Source organism: Botryllus schlosseri, chromosome 6 (genome assembly GCF_051294905.1).
Source record: "Botryllus schlosseri isolate E-star chromosome 6, Bs_hap1, whole genome shotgun sequence".
NCBI classification, from domain to species: Eukaryota; Metazoa; Chordata; class Ascidiacea; order Stolidobranchia; family Styelidae; genus Botryllus; species Botryllus schlosseri.
Genome location: NC_137241.1, coordinates 11,678,644 through 11,696,755, shown reverse-complemented (window position 1 = coordinate 11,696,755; position 18,112 = coordinate 11,678,644). Strand labels below are relative to the sequence as shown.

Genomic DNA, 18,112 nt, shown 5'->3' with positions numbered 1-18,112 from the left:
CAGGCGATGTGTTTAACTATACCAGTGGTTCCCAACGTGGGCGATATCGCCCCCAGGGGGCGATTTGGCGGCCTAGGGGGGCGAAAGGGGCGATTTGGCGGCCTAGGGGGGCGAAAGGGGCGATAGGGGGGCGACAGGGGGTGAAAATAGCGAAGGGGGCGATAGGGGGGCGATGACGCGTTAAAACGGCTATATTGGAGTCAAGTCGGAGATATGACCTTTTTTTTTCTTTAGTCAACTCACGGATATTTAGTTGCAAAAGTGTAAAATTCGACAGCGAGCCGAGGAAGTTGACCTTTTTTTTTAGTCAACCCGCCGATGATTACAGATTTTTCGGGTCACAAAATCTCGGGGGCGGTGATCGGCGTTGATCTTGAAAAGGGGGCGATGAGTCGAAAAAGGTTGAGAACCACCGAACTATACAGAAGAAACTGTCTTGATAACATTTTAAGCTTCTATGCTTCGTTACGACAACTGTTCGCTGACAAATATAACACATCGGCTTTCCATCTATATCTGATAAAGCAAATTCATTTTTCCACGCATAGTTACAAACCCAGTTTTAGCTGTTTAATTTCCCGTTCCTTGTTCTTATTTCTGTTCGAACCATTCGCGGCGAGTGAAACACTCTTTAAAAGTGTACTACACAGCGGGATTCTTTTGGACAAGAGTCCAGCCGAATACCGATTCAAAACAATAGCAATCAACTCGAGCATATATCAAGAAACTAGAACAGAATATATAGTTAGTACGGTAGTCAATTACAATTACAAGTAGGCTACAATCAATATGTAACAATACTGCCAGTGGCAATTGCGTTCATAATGAAAGACGTTGCGGGCCGCAACATACCCGTCTGCGGGCCGCGGGTTGAGAACCCCTGATATATGCAATACATGGAGAGATTGGATTAATGAATCGCGGTAATGACGAATTGGTAAGAGCCAAAATTTTCGAGGTAAAGATAATTAAAAATGAAGACTAATGTGAGTGGCAGTTGTTTTGTGATCTGTACCAGCGAGGCGTTTGGATGATGTAGATGCAACGGAACTACTTGCTTAGCGAGTTAACGTCGTCATTTTTATCCGATACTACCCCGAAACCAGTTTTACGATCAGGCACGATCGCTATGCTAAACTGCCGCTATCCGGCACAGCAGTTACCAGCATACTTGCTTAGTGCATACTCAGGCTTAGAGACGGTGTGGAGTTGAGTGTCAATCACTTCTTCGAAGGTTCGTAATATAAAATCCCATAGTTCAGTGCTTCGCGAACTGGTGTCCACGAGACAATTGCTAGGACCGCGAAGCAACCTCCACAAAATTCACATGATCCAGAATTTTGAATTTCTGGAATATAAATTTTTTTGGGCAACTTATCGTCCGAACGAAACTCGAAGACGCCCAAAAATTATTTTGTTATTTGGTATACCGATGCAGAGTTATTCAAATTTTTGTCACGCTTCGCGTGATTTAATGTCACTACATTTCCTGATTTTATTATGCGTATATAGCATAGTATAGGCTTATCACGTCCTTTTTAAGAGGATTTGTCCTCTTTTTTGAAAGTCTCCTCGGAGGACGCCCGAATGTCCTCTTTTTTCAGATTTTGTCCACTTTTTTAGATTTTTCGGTAAATATAGGTTCAAATTCGACTGAGATACAGTAAATCAGCACTGAAGTAACGCTCCGGTGGGTAATTCGGGACTTGAGCTTGTAGACTTTTTTTAGTCAACCAACCGATAATGTGAAAGAAAAACTGTATTTCAGGACTTGAGCTGGAAAGTTGACCTTTTATTCGTCAACCGATCATTAGCTTTTTCTCAGGATTTTCCTCCGGTTTTGCAAGTCTCAAAATTTTGAAAAAGTGTACTCTTTTCAGATTTCCAAAATATGGTAACCCTAGCATATAGCATCTAAACAAAATACGCATCATTTCACAGAAATAAGTCTAACCGTATTCGCAATTACATAAGTATCGCTTGAGGCCATTGTGATGCTCTAGTAAGGGGTGTGCATTGTGCAACCTGCGGGTGCATAATCGGCATTTTGGCGCTGACCGTTTCCGAACATGAACACACCAAGACATGTGAAGGTGTGACCAACACGCAACTCAACTCGTTCTCACGCAGTGATGATAAAACCGTGGCGCAAACCACCTCATGTTGTCCGAACTTTCGATATGGATACATGTCCGGACACCGAAATATCCGCGGCCCTGAATTGCAATTCGTGCCTCACGCGATACAAATGGGACCCGCGAAGGAAAATAATGCTACCCGTGTTGAAATGCAAATTGTGAAAGGGATTTTTTCTTGTTTGGTCTGGTAGTAGATAGTACGTGTGAGCGATTCCAATTGTGGCAATCATTGCCTTCACCAAATAAAAACAGGCTCCGACTAAGTAATTATTAACAATGAACCGCCTTAATGAACCCTTCAAAATGTCACTCTCTGGTACCATATGCTTGCAAAAACTGCTGCATATAGGCCTACGTTACATTTGGGGTTGATTTCATTTTTGGAAGTCCACCGGTCCGCCAAATAGTTATTGAAATTTTACCGGTCCGCGAAGTGAAAAAGGTTGAGACCACTGCTCTATACTAAAACTATAAGATCATATAGAAATATGCCATCTTATATCGCCGTGACCCGTCCCATTGTTTGACCCGTAATATTATGTATTGTATAGCCTTCATAAAGAAGCATTACAATGATGAACAAAGGTATGAAGTTGGAGGTAGCCGAACATTTCGGCTTCAGTTGACTGATCCTACCCGCGACCGAAATCGAATCTGACACCCCTGTTCTATGCCAAGATGGGTGTTGTCTGATTGAAAGACCACGACAAGTCGTTTCGACACCTTTCTGTATTTTGATTTATCGCAACCTTGTCCTGTTCTGAAAAGACGAAAATTTGCATAGCCTAATCGAATGAATGAACAGAACACATAAATCAATGCAATGCGGATAAAATCCGTTGTTTTACGCCAGTGGCGCTACGAGCAAGAGGTAGAAGATTTTTTCGTGATATCGTGAAGAATCCACTTTCAAGGTTATATTCAGAATATGTTATGGTAGTTGCCAAGGAGTGGAAAGAGCGCTTGTCACCAACGTAACTTTACGGCCCGATGAATCCGTGATCACTGCCTAATTCCCATCCTGACTGTGCCGTTTGTAGGTTTGTCACGATGTCCTTCATAAGTTTCACTAATCAGTCAATTCATCCTGGCGTCGGCCCGAATTATAGAACGCGTTCCAAACCTTACATATCATACAGAAATACAATGGATCCGAAATCCTTCCTCGCCGATAACACAGTTGGTTTTTATGGTCGCACGTTTTATTCAACTAAAATGAAATACCATTTATGACAGAATGTCCAATAATGATCACATAAAAACGCATCCGGAAACGTGTACCGTCAGTTCAACCGCTATCGTAGCTCGAAACCACTGCACAACACAAGTTAAAGACGATCTACTCACCCAAGACGATTACCCAGTACCCACCAACCTCTATCGGATATTCCGTGAAAAAAAAAACAATGGGACACGTACAGAAGAAACGTGACCAATATGGAAAAAATGCAGCATCCATATCAACAAAGAAAACAATAAGGTCGATGAGAAAATCACGGGTTTGCCACGCAATCGGAATGCGATAAAAAAGTACTATACATGTAAGTGGTAATTTTCGGATTGACCAGAAGATATAAATTGATGGTATCATAGCACAAATTATTTCCGGGCGACGCAGCAGACCCGCGTGGGAACGTTAAGTGCAAAACTTGGAAAATACGGACACAGTATGTTACGAAAAGAAACACGACTCTACGAAATTCACAATGAAAGTATCGCGCGCCCGAACAGGCGCTGTTTCATACAAAAGTACTACTCAACGCTTCAAACAATCCCGCTTGCTAACAACTTAAACACAGGTACAACTCGCCCGAATTAACGATGAAGACACATGAAATCATGCCTTTAGGAATTTCAATAGAAACGGTCATATCGGATGTAAAAGTAGCCAGGAATACAATTCGAGTAAAACCGTTATATTATTCTCACTAAAGTAAATGCAGTGCATTTTGAAGATTGTCCAAAATTACTTCACACAGAAGTCAAATACGACTAATTGCAAAATTACCGACATACAGCAGCAGCAACTATCGAAATACGCCAAACGAATCACTGCAACAGCGAACAGTCATACGTAACGTCCCAAAAACTATTTTTGCGGCCATCAAAGTGAGTCAGCAACAGATCGTTAGGTGGATGCAACGAAAGAGTATCAAAATCTATGCAAAGGTATCGATATTCACTTGATATTATTTGGCGAGTAAAAATTGAGAGTGTGTTCAATACAGAAACTGATGTCAAAGCAGCATGAATTAGTCAAATAACAATAAAATAGTGTAACACCGAATGGATTAACGTGGCAAATTCGTCAAAATTTCACAATGCGTATGATGTCTGATCGTAAAATTTCGTGGAGCTTCGAATCCAAGTTTGGTTGTACCATTCTTAGCCATGCTAATACTGAGCACCATTGCCAGAGGAAGCACAACGTATTGGATTCAATGCATATCTATTTTGCATCAAACCGTCACATCATCATGCAGGTTTTAAAAGAGGGGTAAGTGCTTATCGTCATCGTGTGTGACTTGTTCAGATAAAAATATAACCCAACCATGTTATGTTATGTTATGTTAAACACATTCTCTGCATGTGACTATCACGACTTTCAGCATTCCTTATAAATTTTGAAGTCATTAAACGTAAAACATATCATTTTAATGACGATTTAATCCTAGTGGTAGCCCAGCAGCAACAAAATAGCCGTCTCTACAAATAAATGGGTTGGCAATGGGCAAGCCGGCTTTTAACAATGCAAAACATTTGTCTGCCCATATAATATATTTATTTAATATAAAAAACACTGTTTATAGAAGTGAAATAACTCAATTAGCGCAGCCTGCTGAAACTGCTAGACAACTAACATTCAACCATTCCCGAAAAAAATAAAATCTTGAATACTAGGAGAGGATATTCGATCGATGTGTTCACCACCTCACTGGCAGTGCATAAATAACGGCATCCATATCTTGTACAAGCCTACTACTTTCAAGACTACATTCATTGGAATATAATGAATTAACTTGAAGACTTTTCGTGTGCCCTTTATCAAGAGTTTACGGCATAAGAACAAGAATACAAGCAGGGATTCAAAGGAAAACCATATTGGCACAATATGATGTAACATATTGAATTCAAAAAGTACGCTGGACGAACGCTGCTAAGGCTATGAGCTTGTCATCGTGCCTTCAACTCTTGAGGGGCACACTAGAAGTGTTAAAGTTACTAAATTACACTGCAATGGATATAGTCCTGTAAGCAATATGCAAGATTAATACTGCCATTCACCTATTTAAATATCCGTAACTATACATTTGGAGTCATCTGGCGACAAACACTGCCAATGGCTCGCAACGGATCGCGACTAGGGCTGGGCGAATCGAATATCAGGCTTCTAGTAGAGTCGAGTATCGCTCATTATGCCGTCCTAACAGTATGAATGCTGTGGAAACTGCAAGTATGTACCTTTTATGCTACAGGTACCACAAGGAATATAACTCCAGTTGCACATCACATTATAGATATTAATTTGGTGCTTGGTCATACCATGCCTATTTCATTACACTTTGTGACAATGCTGTGGGTTGCTCACGATTTGAGAGAAATGCTTCAGAGAAAATTGTACTACAAGTTTTAGAGCAGTGGTTCTCAAACTGGGGGGCGTGAAAGCATCTGAAGGGGGGCACAAAGCTGCGATTAACTGAAAAAAATTCGCACTCTGTGCGATTTACCTCCAATTCATAGTTATTGCTCTGAGTGTAGTCCGAATTTCATATTTGAGAATGCTCTCATCAACAGTCATAAACACATGCCATCAACCTATCCGCTAGGATCGCTAGCATTGTGGTTTCATATGACGCTATGGGGGGCGCAAAATTTTTCACTATTATAAAGAAGGGCGTGTCTGAAAAAGTTTGATAACCACTGCTTCAAAGGCTATGATAAGACAAATAGGTTTACAGCCTTTCACAGTGGAACATAGCATCAAAGCTATAATTTCTGTTCATAAATTAACTCTTGGTGACAACGAGCGTGTAATTTTCGTGCTCGAATAAATCACCTTCCATTACCCGACTTCAATCATTAGAACTAATACTCTACTCAAATTCGAGTACTCGAATCAACACCCTCATCCCCCACGCTATTTGACCACACTCACGTTATAGTACCCGCATTCGCACAACACCTTCTCGATCATAGTGGACAGCAGCGCGTAAGTCACTCCTTCCTCCCCGGCGTGCGGGGGAGATGAAACATGCGTGTGGCCGCCGTTTAAAACAATTTCCTTTGCCGCCACTTCAGCCGATGCCTGTCTCGCCAAAGACGAGACGTCCTCGACAGGTATGGCGTCGACGTAGTCCTGCGACCCGGACAGCAGCTTTTTAAGTTCGAATTTCAAGTTGATGTACCTGTTCTGCTGAAACAAGGCCTTCTTGTAGCGAGATATTATTCTCCTGCAGCAATCCATGTTAGAAGATGGCGGCAGCTGGTCGATGTAGATGATTTTGTGCAGTTGGTTTAGCATAGTCTGCACAGGGTCGATAATCGGACGTACTTTTCTAGGCGATATGGTCAAGGTTCCCGCGTTACTGGCCGAACCAGGTCGGCCTCTAGACGCAGTGCCAACTCTACTGAGCGCTGCATCTCTAGCAGTACCTTGTTCGGACACATCAAAACTCAAAGCTCGACAATAGTCCTGCTTTCTCGCTGTTTTGGGGTTCCGCCCAGAAGTGGGGCGAGACCGTGGTGGGTGTGGGGCGCGTGAGTCCGAAGAGGCATCCGCGTAGCTAGACGAGGAAGTCTCAGAATATACATCAGACCCGGGGGATGCGGTATCGTTAGAAGACTGGTGTCTTGCGCCATCCGGAGGCGAAGACGGGAAAACAATTGCCGGCGAACTGACGGTGGGATTGAAGCTTTGGAATTTCTCCTGCTGCGTAAACGTGTGCGCATTAGACAGCGAAAAGTTTCGGTATATGCGATCGCTATTCTCTTGTGACGCTTTAAACAGGTTTTTGTAGTTCTCCATGTTTTTTTTCGCTTCATGATAATTTTTTTGCGTCCTCCGCCGTTCCTTCTCCAGTTTTCTCTCGCTTTTGTGCAAGAGCTTGGTGACGCTGTCAGTGTATTTGAGCATGGGTGCCGAAATAAAACTTACGAGTTCGACGATGTCAGGTCGATTAGTTGGCTCAACAGTCAAGCACTTGTCAACAGTGAGGTTAATTTGAGTTACAAAGTCACCGGGGCCTGGAATAGGTTCAAATCGGGCTTCTGCTATCTTTTTCGCCAAAGAGAGCATGTTATCTGATGGGAATGGCGGCTTCAAAGTGACCATTTGATACAAGATACATCCTAGAGCCCACACGTCGGCTTTTTCACCGTATGGCTCATTTTTGATTATTTCCGGGCACGAATACAGTAATGTGCCCACCACTGAATATAATTTGCTCTCATCTTGTTTCTGCTTAGCGAGCCCAAAGTCAGTGATAGTGACGTGATCATTTTCACCGAGCATAATGTTTCCAGGCGTTAAGTCTCTATGGACAATATGCTTTTCTTTGTGCAAATAACGCAACGCTAGGCACAGCTGTATCAAAACTCGCCACACCCGGTCCTCTTCCATCCCTTTTTTTTTCTTTTCGATCAAAGAGTTGAAATGCTCTTGCAAAGACGCCCCTTCTATAAGCTCCATTTCGATGTACAATTTATCGTCTTCTTGAAACGTTTTGTGGTAGCGCACTATGTTGGGATGCCGCAATTGTTCTTTGATGATGGTCAGCTCTCTGACGATTTCGTCTAGTTCCCTTCTCTTCTCTTGATTCCGGCCGGATTTCGATTCTCTCCCACCGACAAATATACTGACCTCTTTCAACGCCGATGGTTTTTCATTGTTCTGCTTCTTAACTTTATAAACCGAACCGAAAGCTCCACTTCCAAGGAGATCAAGAATAGCATAAACACCTTTCACAAAGCGTTTTGGCGTTCGATTTTGATTCAGCTCTTCAATATTTTCAATCACTTCATCCAGTGAGTTTTCGTTCAGAGAATTTAAACCATTCACTAAAGGCAAATAGCTCTTTTGTGTCCTTACATAGTGACCGATGTCGATGAACCTTTGGAACATTTCAGCCGGAAACAGACGCTTGAACAAACGCCTGTTACGTTCCATAGAAAACAAAAATCGCAATGCACGAAATGAGTTCAGTTGTAGATTGAGTGCAGCGTTTTTACAAGCGGGTGGTACTGTTCGCGGAATTATTAATTTTGCGATGATATATACGCCGTTAGCTTCAACTATAGTCAGGGAGTTATCAAGTCCAAGTTCTGAAAGAGCAGTGCAGCACACACCCTTCAGTTGTAAGGTATGCTCCAACACGTCAGAGTCTGCTGTACCGTCACCAGAACTGACTGCTCTTGCAGTTAATGTAGGCGCCGCTCTTCCGTATTTCATGTTTGCGCTAGTGATTTCATGTCGGTCCACAATGTAGCTTCTATCTTCTTGAAGAAGGTTTAAAAGCAACGGAATGGCCCCTAACGACCGAATATCTTTCACATGCTGAGCATCTTTGCACAATAACACCAATATCCACACAATGTGATACAGGAGCAGGCATTGGTCACCATGATGCAACACGCTCAACAAAGTAGGCAGGCAATCGAAAATGATGATTTGCTCGCATACTTTTCGACTGGAAGAAAAACCGCGCAAAAGATTAGCCGCGTGAACTTTGGAATGATGATCATACTCGCCGATAATCTCTACCAATTTCTCGACAACATATGTCTGCGAAATCACATAATCGCAAACTTTCGGATTCTTTGAAAGATCAACCAATATCAACAGTGCACACTGTAGAATAAAACTATCGTTCGAGTCCAGGAGAGAAACAGCGTGCTTGTGTATATCATGGTCAATAAGACACGCGTTGTTACTATCTGTATTTGCTAACTTTCGTATCATCAAAGATACATTACTCAACACATCAACAAACAACGCACTGTTACTGTGCATCAGATAGTGATCAGCAACCGCCCCGTATTGCTGTGCCAGGTATGGAACACCGTCAAGCTCAATAAATCTGCGTTGCAGATTGAAATCTCTCATCAGTATCCGCAAGCAGATTAGGCTTCTGGAAATGCAATCAAAGGCAATACCTTCCAGCCAATCAAGGTGGGTCACCCGGAATTTGATGATGTTGGAAAACAATTCATTGAATAACGCTCGGTACTTGTGTTGCGCGAATTTTCGTTCATTGTGGTAGAAGCTCACAAACCATTCAAGTAACTGGTGCTCTTCGTTTCTCTTCTTCGAGTACGCATCTTCAGAGTTCTCATTTGAGAATGATATGGTTGCGTTGAGGGTATCCTCTTTTGACGTCAGACCAACCAACTTCCTTAAATTCGTCTCTTCCGAAATGGCATCAATCTTCAAATTCTGGCTCACAGATGCCATTGACTTGTAAAGTGTCAAGATTCATTAAATTCCAATTATTAGCATATTCTACCAGAATTCGTCAGAAGCAATTAAAATATATGATTATCCAGATAGGTGATGTTATAATATGCCTTACACTCATGATATGCATATGCACAGATCGTGTGTATGTATATCGTGAGCCGGTGTATATTAGGGTTACTATATTTTGGAAATCTGAAAAGAGGACACTTATTCAAAATTTTCAGACTTGCAATACTGGAGGAAAATCCTGATAAAATGGTGAATTTTACCCATTTCGTGGTCGGTTGACTAAAAAAAAGAGCTTTCCGGCTCAGCTCCCGAAATAGCCGCCGAACCGTTACTTCAGTGCTGATTTACCCTCTCCAGACAAATTTTGCCCTATATTTAACCAAAATTATCAAAAAAGAGGACAAAATCTCAAAAAAGAGAGGACATTTGGGCGTCCTCCGAGAACAATTTCAAAAGAGTGAAAAAAGAGGACAAATCCTCTTAAAGGAGGACGTATGGTAACCCCAGTGTATATGCCACAAAAACATCGAAGACAAATATAATGTCCTATTCCTCTACAATTTTATTATCACGCCATACAGTCATAAGGTAAAATCTGGATTACTATATAATAATACAGTTCCTTGTTGTTTCTCGATGTTTTGAACCAAACCAATGAACCCGACTTAATCATCCAAGTATTGAATCAAAATTACAGAATTCAAAATTAACTTCTTGTTTGACACAGTGTCGATTAAATTTCTTGATACACGTTCGGCAACCTCACATAATCGTCATATTTCCGTATCTTTTCCACGCTTCATACTCGAAGAATCCAGCTAACTCAGCAATTCACCGACATTTTACAACGAATTACAATGAACATAAATATTGTGACGAAGTTGACAGGCATCCAGCGTAGGGTACAGCGCAACGAAATTTCTTTGTTTACGGATCAGTGAGTAGGTTCCAGTTCAGAAGTTTAGCCCTATGACAGCTGATCAATGAGGATGATCATCATCAACAGGTGTCAAACGAGAAGACGTTTTACTTCGCTTTTCATGAGTGATATCCGTAACGGTCATTACTCATAAACATTGAGCGTACAAGAAGTAACTTTATACCGTTAGCATATTATCTTCCATTTTTTCTGGCGTTACGTTTGTATTATTATTGTGATAGCGTAATGGTTAAGCGTCCGGCTTCTTGATCGGTAGGTCGTGGGTTCGATCCCCGGCCGGGTCAGACCAAAGACCTGATTAGTAACACTGGTATCCATATAGTAAGGGAAACTTGTGAAAATCTGTGAACTATATTGTTACCAAACAATTTCTTCACCAATATGTTTGTTAAAGTGTGTAATAACTTGTGCTAAAATGTTGAAGTTCAACTCTTGTGGGAAACCCCCCAAAAAAGCTGTTAAATTTGACGAATTAAAAAAAAATTAAAAAACATTTATCGCCCATAAGTAACTTAGGACGTGTTTAATAATGGTTTTCCATGATTCTCAATGGATTGTTAACACTTATAATTCACTGCAGGCTCTGCTTTGTGAATTTGACGAATTAAAAAATAAAAAAATAAATAAAATAAAAAAATCTTTATCGCCCATAAGTAACTTAGGACGTGTTTAATAATGGTTTTCCATGATTCTCAATTGATTGTTAACACTTATAATTCACTACAGGCTCTGCTTTGCGAAAAACGCCACACCCACTTTTATATTCATGCACAAAATCGCCTTTATTTCGCATAGCTATGTTCACTGAAGAGGTAGCCTATTTCACATGCACAATATCAGACATTTCAACAGGCATTGCCTATGCCTTCTTCGGACTCAACATCATCGTAACTGCAATTATTGCATTATAGGGTCTTTACATGCTCCACATGCTGAAATGCACGTGACCTCATTCTTCTTGCAGCTGTATATTCGGTTGTTGCAATCTTTATGCCAACTATAGCTTCTGAACTGCAATAGCTCATCAGGCTCATATCTATGCACGCCTATTGTCCATCCGTAATCGCTGGGGTTCGGAGACAAGTTCTGTAAATGAATCAAATCCCGGGTGTGCAGGTACTCGCGGAGTGAACGTTATGAAGCTGCACCCTCTGTTAGAGGTAGTGTCTCCGGTTTTATCAGTCATGTCGCTGTCTTCCTTTAGAACATGTTGTATGTTTTGGTGAACTGCTGTAACCATCAAAGACCGCAATGACATTCTGGAAGCAAACTTCAATGAGTCAACGGGAATGTTCTACTCGTAGGCCTAAACCTTAGGACATTTTCTTTGCGATGACAGGGCTATTACCCAGGGTTGTAACCATCTCATAAGGCTCCGAGTCATAAGTCAATCTCAATTTTATAGTTTTGACTCGAGTCAAGTCGATTCATTTTCAATTCACCACCCAGTCAAGTCCGAGTCCAAGTCCGCGAGCAGAAGGTTGAGTCCGAGTCATGGTATGATGGCTCGAGTCCGAGTCATTGTGTTGATACTGCTCAGTTTCCAGTTAAAGCCCATGTTAAATCTCCTTTTTTATAACTCTGTTTGGTGATATCGAATGGTTCGCATTTCTAATATACTAGTTTTCCTCACTTTTAGCATTTTCTGGTCGCATTTTCAAGTACAAGTAGGCTACTATTAGACGAAATCCCAATAGTTAGGTTACTTTACTATATTCTTCGAAATTACCATAAAATGTTGGTCTTGGCCGTCTGAGTCTCAGGTCATATGACTTGGTTCGAGTCATGCGCAATGACTCGAGAAGTGGAGTCAATACACAGATCCGTATTTTTAGAAAATCGTGATTCGAGTCATTAAAACCCTGCTTTCACCTTTGACATGACAACCATGGTCGGCGTCACTGAGTTTTCATCCAGGTTGATCTGCATGGCCAATGGCTATCCTAAATTCAGCTGCTCCCTCAATATTTCGACTACGTCATCCACCGTATACTTGTGAATCCAGTTGAGAAATACATGAACAACCCCTTTTATCCATCGTTGACGAATGGCTTCATTTCTCCAAACATTTTAGGACAAGTTCAATGGCCCCTGCATCTCGCTTAATCTGTGTCTTGGTAAGCTCTCTGTGAACGGGTACATGTCTGCTGACGTCCTCCTCCTCCATTCGCCGTTTGACAACTGACAGATGACTGAGAGTGGGCAACCAACATCTGCGTGGCCAGAAAAGCTGTTGCTCATTCTTCCTCTGCGGGTTCACCAACGTGGTTCCCGTGGGCGGCAGACGTTCTCAAACTGGGGGTGGGGGTCGTGGAAGCATCTGAGGGGAGGCGCGAAGCCGCCTGATAGAAATGATTTTCTTGAACTCCGAATGAGTTTAATTTGTGCTGAAACCTCCAGTTTCAACAATGGAAATAATCCTAATTAGGCCTTTCGATTTGAAATGTCATAATTACGCCGTACCATCCACACACTGCGCGATGCTAGATTTTGAGTGATACCGAACCTTGCACTAATCAGAAGATGTCCCTGAATGAAGTGTAACTACCATGGTAAATGCGTGTAGATGCCATTGGATTTTGATTTAGGTTGTGGTCAGGTCCGTTCGAGCTAAGATCAAGTGGGGTAATAGAAGGGGTTAGGCACCAAAATCGCTAAAATATCTATGTGCTACATGTTATCATTGCACATGGTTATGTTTAATAAATTATTCAACTGCAACTACATATTTGAGAAGTGTCTCAACAGCCATAAATACCTCCCGCGCCACCAAACAATGCATTGGGGTTGCAAACATTGGTTGCTCTTTTTAATAATTTTCGATATGACGATAAGAGGGGGCGAAATTTTTTATCAAGGGGCGTGCCGAAAAAAGTTTGAGAACCGCTGATGATGGCCTGCAGGTGTGAAGCATCTTGGTAACAATGCAGGACAGATTCCCATTGTGGTCTGCGAGTCACTCGGTTCTGATAAAGACATTGGGCATATCTACCATGTATTGGTACTCCACCTAGAGTGCGGGTGTTCTTCCTCTTTTTGCGAATCGATTGAACGTTTCTTCAAACCTTCGCTAAAATACTCGCAATACTGGGTCACAGTGTCTGGCTCTCATTTCCCCACCAGTCACCTTTTCCCTGAAGGACTTCATGTCACCACGCTTATCCTAAGTTAAGGCAATTTCCATGGTATGTTGATAGATAGCTGCATCGACGAGGAGGTGAGGAGGGACTGCCTTGTCAAAACATCCTCCATCCATGATGTGGATGGTTGTTGTGCTTCCAGCATAGATCAACTGGATCACATCTAGTAGCCCAAAATATTCCATGTTGTCACCAATGGACGATTCTCACCGCTTTAAGCGCCCCTTGTGGATGGTTGGCCAGAGTGATTTCGCCTCCATAAGGCTAGCATTGTCAGCAAAGGCAATCTCATTATTTTGCCCTTCTGGCGACGCTTTACTGCGAACGTATGAATTCTTAGTTATTGCTACAGTCCTTATGACTGATTTCATGTCATTGCTAGCAAAATCAGGACCCTATTTCTTCACTAGTTGTTATTGAGAATCCTTATCCGTTGAACTGCATTTTGCCAAAATGCACTGATGCCAATGTTTATCTCCGATGTCACAAATGGCAGGAACATTTTAGACAGTAATCGAACCGAGAGTATGGAACTAGTATATTCTGAGTTGTTGACGGGTTTACCCACGTTCAGTTTTGCCTACGTAGACAGCGGATTGCCAGTGAATCGAGGGGCAGTGGAAATAACAAAGATAAAGGATATAAATTATTCGCTGAGTCTTAAATAACAGATTTTAGAGGTATGTAGAAATTTACATCAGCATAGGTCGTTGGTAGATATTTTCAAGCAGTTCAGTCGTTGGCTCTCACCTGCCTTTCCGTATTTTTATTTGAGAACTAGTAGTAATGACTTCGCAAGTAGCATTAGTAATGAGTTTGATCATCTCGGTATCTGCACAGTGTTGAGCGAGTACTTTGCAGGCAGTGTGATGTTATATAATGTTGAATCAAATTTTCAGTTATTTGTATTTTCAGCATGTCATGCCACTGCAATTTTCTACGTGCATTCGAAGAGCTATCATACCATGTCGAGAAACAGCCCTCTTCACAATTTGAAATTGACAATCAATAGACTATTTTCTCAAAGAGAATGACAATTACTTTTATCAGGTCATGGGCCAACTAGCTTTAACAGGACTGTCATGGTGTGATTTCGTGGTCTATACACCTTCTAAAAAGGTCTACATAAACCGAATTTATGCTGATGAGATTGTATTCAAAGAAATATTTTCCCAACTTGAAAAATTGTTTTTCAATTTTTTTTACCTCTCGCTGCCGTCAATGCGTGATATTGGTAAAGCAACAACTTGTAGAGCTAAGTATAAGCAGTGAAATTGTTCACAAATAATAACGAATTATACGAAGCTTTAAATACGACTACAAAATACTGCCGCATATTCTTATTTTCCAGGTGCAGATGTGCCATATTGACCAACCACAACGCCGTGGACCATGGAACAATGGACATTATTTCAAGATCTGATGACGAACTGCCTAGAACTGTCAGTGACACACAACCCATTTGCTGGATATGAATGGGTCATGGCGACCCGGAGATCTTTCATTTTAACCGGGTTTATACTTTGGTCTCCATGGTGTTCTCATGCACCAAACCCCTCACTTCCAGTTGTGCCCCGGATAGCTCTGACCCCTCACTTCCAGTTGTGCCCCGGATAGCTCTGCATAACTGGCTACGTCCATTGTCTACGTGTCTAATTCGTCAATATAAATAACACACAGAACTGTCGAAAGTTGATCATTTATTGAACAGATGGGAAATGAAAGGATTGCATGCTATGATAGAATAGCAGTCAACCATGCCTCAAGACTTGTGTGTATCCTCCCTTCAGTGTGCTAGAGGATTTGTGAATATACGCATCGTCAATGAACCTCGTAATAACGTTTCGTTCAGACCTTGCGATCGCTAGCTGTGAAGAGAGAGACAATTGGCAGTGCAGATAGAGCAGCGCAGATAGAACGTCAATCAGAAAACTATAATAGCATATTAGGAACAACAAAGGACCTAGTTCCAGATTCCTTACAAACTACATGAAAAGTAATTCAAACAAATTAGCCTACATGCTACAGTTTTTAGATTGCGAAATTCAGACAAAGTACATGCCAACTGCCAAGGTACTAGTTTCGAAATTGCAAAATATAATAGCATATTAGGAACAACAAAGGACCTTGTCCCTGATGCATTAGAAACTACATAAAAAGTAATGGAGAAAAGTTACATGGTAGGAATATTCAAAACAACGGGCCCCTGAAGTTAGTGAGAAGACATGCCACACACCACAACTGATTAGCAATACCCATTTTTCCTTGTTTCTTCTTCAACAGGAAACCTGTGAAAAGATAAATTAATCGTCATTCTTGAGTCATTGTTGCATTTTGGAACGCAACATTACAAATGGGATCTTCCTTTCACAATCCGCGGCCCCTTATCTGCATTCATATCCAATTTCCTATAAGCTATATAAAAATTGCCTATAGATTTTTTTAACGGTACTTTGCAAATCAACCTGTACAGATAAAACATAAAGATTATTAGTCGAATAAATTCACTACTTTATATGCGTTATGACCAACTATTTCACAGATAGGGTTATGCTATGGCCTCAAAGTCTATCTGGTATTACTTGTTGGTCCTCTGGATATACAGCTGTCGAGTCGAGTCATCAGAAAATCATGACTAGAGTCATTGCCGCCTTGGCTGTGATACAGCTAATACCTGAGTGATACAACTGATACTTGGGTGATAAAACTGAAACAGCTGTGATACAGCTGCATATCCACAGGGCCTTACTTGTTCCCCGACTTTTGTGAGTGAAAAGTTGTCACACACCGGCACAAGAAAGCTTTGTAAAACGACTGTAAACCAGCTCGGTTTTTCGCTCAAAAACATTGTATAGTATTGATGAGTATTTTATCAATACTTATTTTGCACCAAAACGCGGAACCACCATAAAGCGAAAACGCACGGCGTTAAATAACGTAACCTACTCCAAAACAGCCACCTGCGCCTATGAAGCTCGATTCAGCTCTGGCCAACCATAGGCCAAGATGGCGGCGCCCAAGAGCAAAAATGAAAATCGTCCATTGGTTCAAGAAAAGATTTCAATAGGTGAAAACCACTCAACCTTGGAATAACTGGTAAATTTGTCTGCTTCATTATATATATAGCCTTCAGTCGAATCGGAAGATCGACGGTCACTAAAGCTAACCCAACGCGCTGTGTGCACTCTTTAAGACTGGCGAAGAAGGTTTTGAGGTCATCAGGGTCTCCTTCAATAACTGGAAGGAACTCGATATGTGCGCGCTGTTTTGCATCATTACCATTGATTCTCAAAATCCAGCCATTCCAGTTGGAATGTTGAAACTCAGGATCGTTGGCTTTATTAACCCAAACCGCTACTCATAGTGTATTACCTGGATAGATAAGCGTCTGATCCAATCTGATGCATATGCCAAGGATCAGAAATTACGGTGAAACAGCGACGAACCATTCAGTAACAATTGACAATGAACTCACACAAGGCCGTGCTGGATTCATATCCGCTTTTTTACTTCGGTACAATTGCGTCCATCTTATAGAACGGAATTATACAGAAAATACCGTTTTAGACCTTGCTGCAGGGCTTAGAACTGTATTTAAGGAATTACTGAACTGGTTTTAAGCCTATATATGTGTGTGTTACCCAGTATTACAGTAGCCTATACAGAATTTGTTGAATCGTTCGGTATCGAATTACTGAACGGTGTACTTATGACTATAGATAACTATGCCCTCAGTGCCATACTTTTACATATATTTCCACAAAACAGCCTGTAGTAAAAAGTAAATTTTAACAATCAATTGAGAAACATGAAAAACCATTATTAAACCCATCCTTGGTTACTTATAGTCGATAAAAATAATTTTTTCAATTTTTTTTTTAAATTTTTAAATTTTTTCAAAGTTGTAAAATTTAACAGCTTTTTTTCTGGGCTTCCCACAAGAGTTGAACTTCAACATTTTAACACATGTTATAAGAGACCTTGACAGACATATTGGTGAAGAAATTGTTTGGTAACAATATAGTTCACAGATTTGTGAAATATTTCATAAAATGCCCTTACTAATAACTTCCCTGGTTGGCGCTCATGCATTACTGGGATAGCATGGAGGGGTGGAGCAAGACTTAGAAAGCCGTACAAAGCTGCACCTTCCTTGTCCAGCAGCATATGCACATCATGCACTCATGATATGCATATGCGCAGATCGTGTGTATGTGTATCATGTATCATGAGTCGGTGTATATGCCGCAAAAACATCAAGGACAAAATTAAACTACGTCCTTTAGAAGGTAATCCTGGTTTTATTGCGTTTTATAATGTTATACGATGCTCTATGGTTGTACTATCCGACACAGTTCGACGAGTATCAAATCAACTGTCAATCAATCAGTAGTACGTGATTGCGAAAGTTGAAGGTTGGGGTGTTGTA

At 41.2% G+C, this 18,112-nt stretch overlaps 1 protein-coding gene across 1 annotated transcript; it reads right to left on the bottom strand.

Moving 5' to 3' along the window:
* Positions 1–3,322: 3,322 nt before the first annotated feature.
* Positions 3,323–11,787, bottom strand: LOC145440990 (serine/threonine-protein kinase Nek10-like). The gene has a single exon (XM_080318777.1). It carries the CDS (start codon positions 9,586–9,588, stop codon positions 6,277–6,279), a length of 3,312 nt encoding a protein of 1,103 aa, XP_080174903.1. The 5' UTR covers positions 9,589–11,787; the 3' UTR covers positions 3,323–6,276.
* Between the last annotated feature and the right edge of the window lie 6,325 nt (positions 11,788–18,112).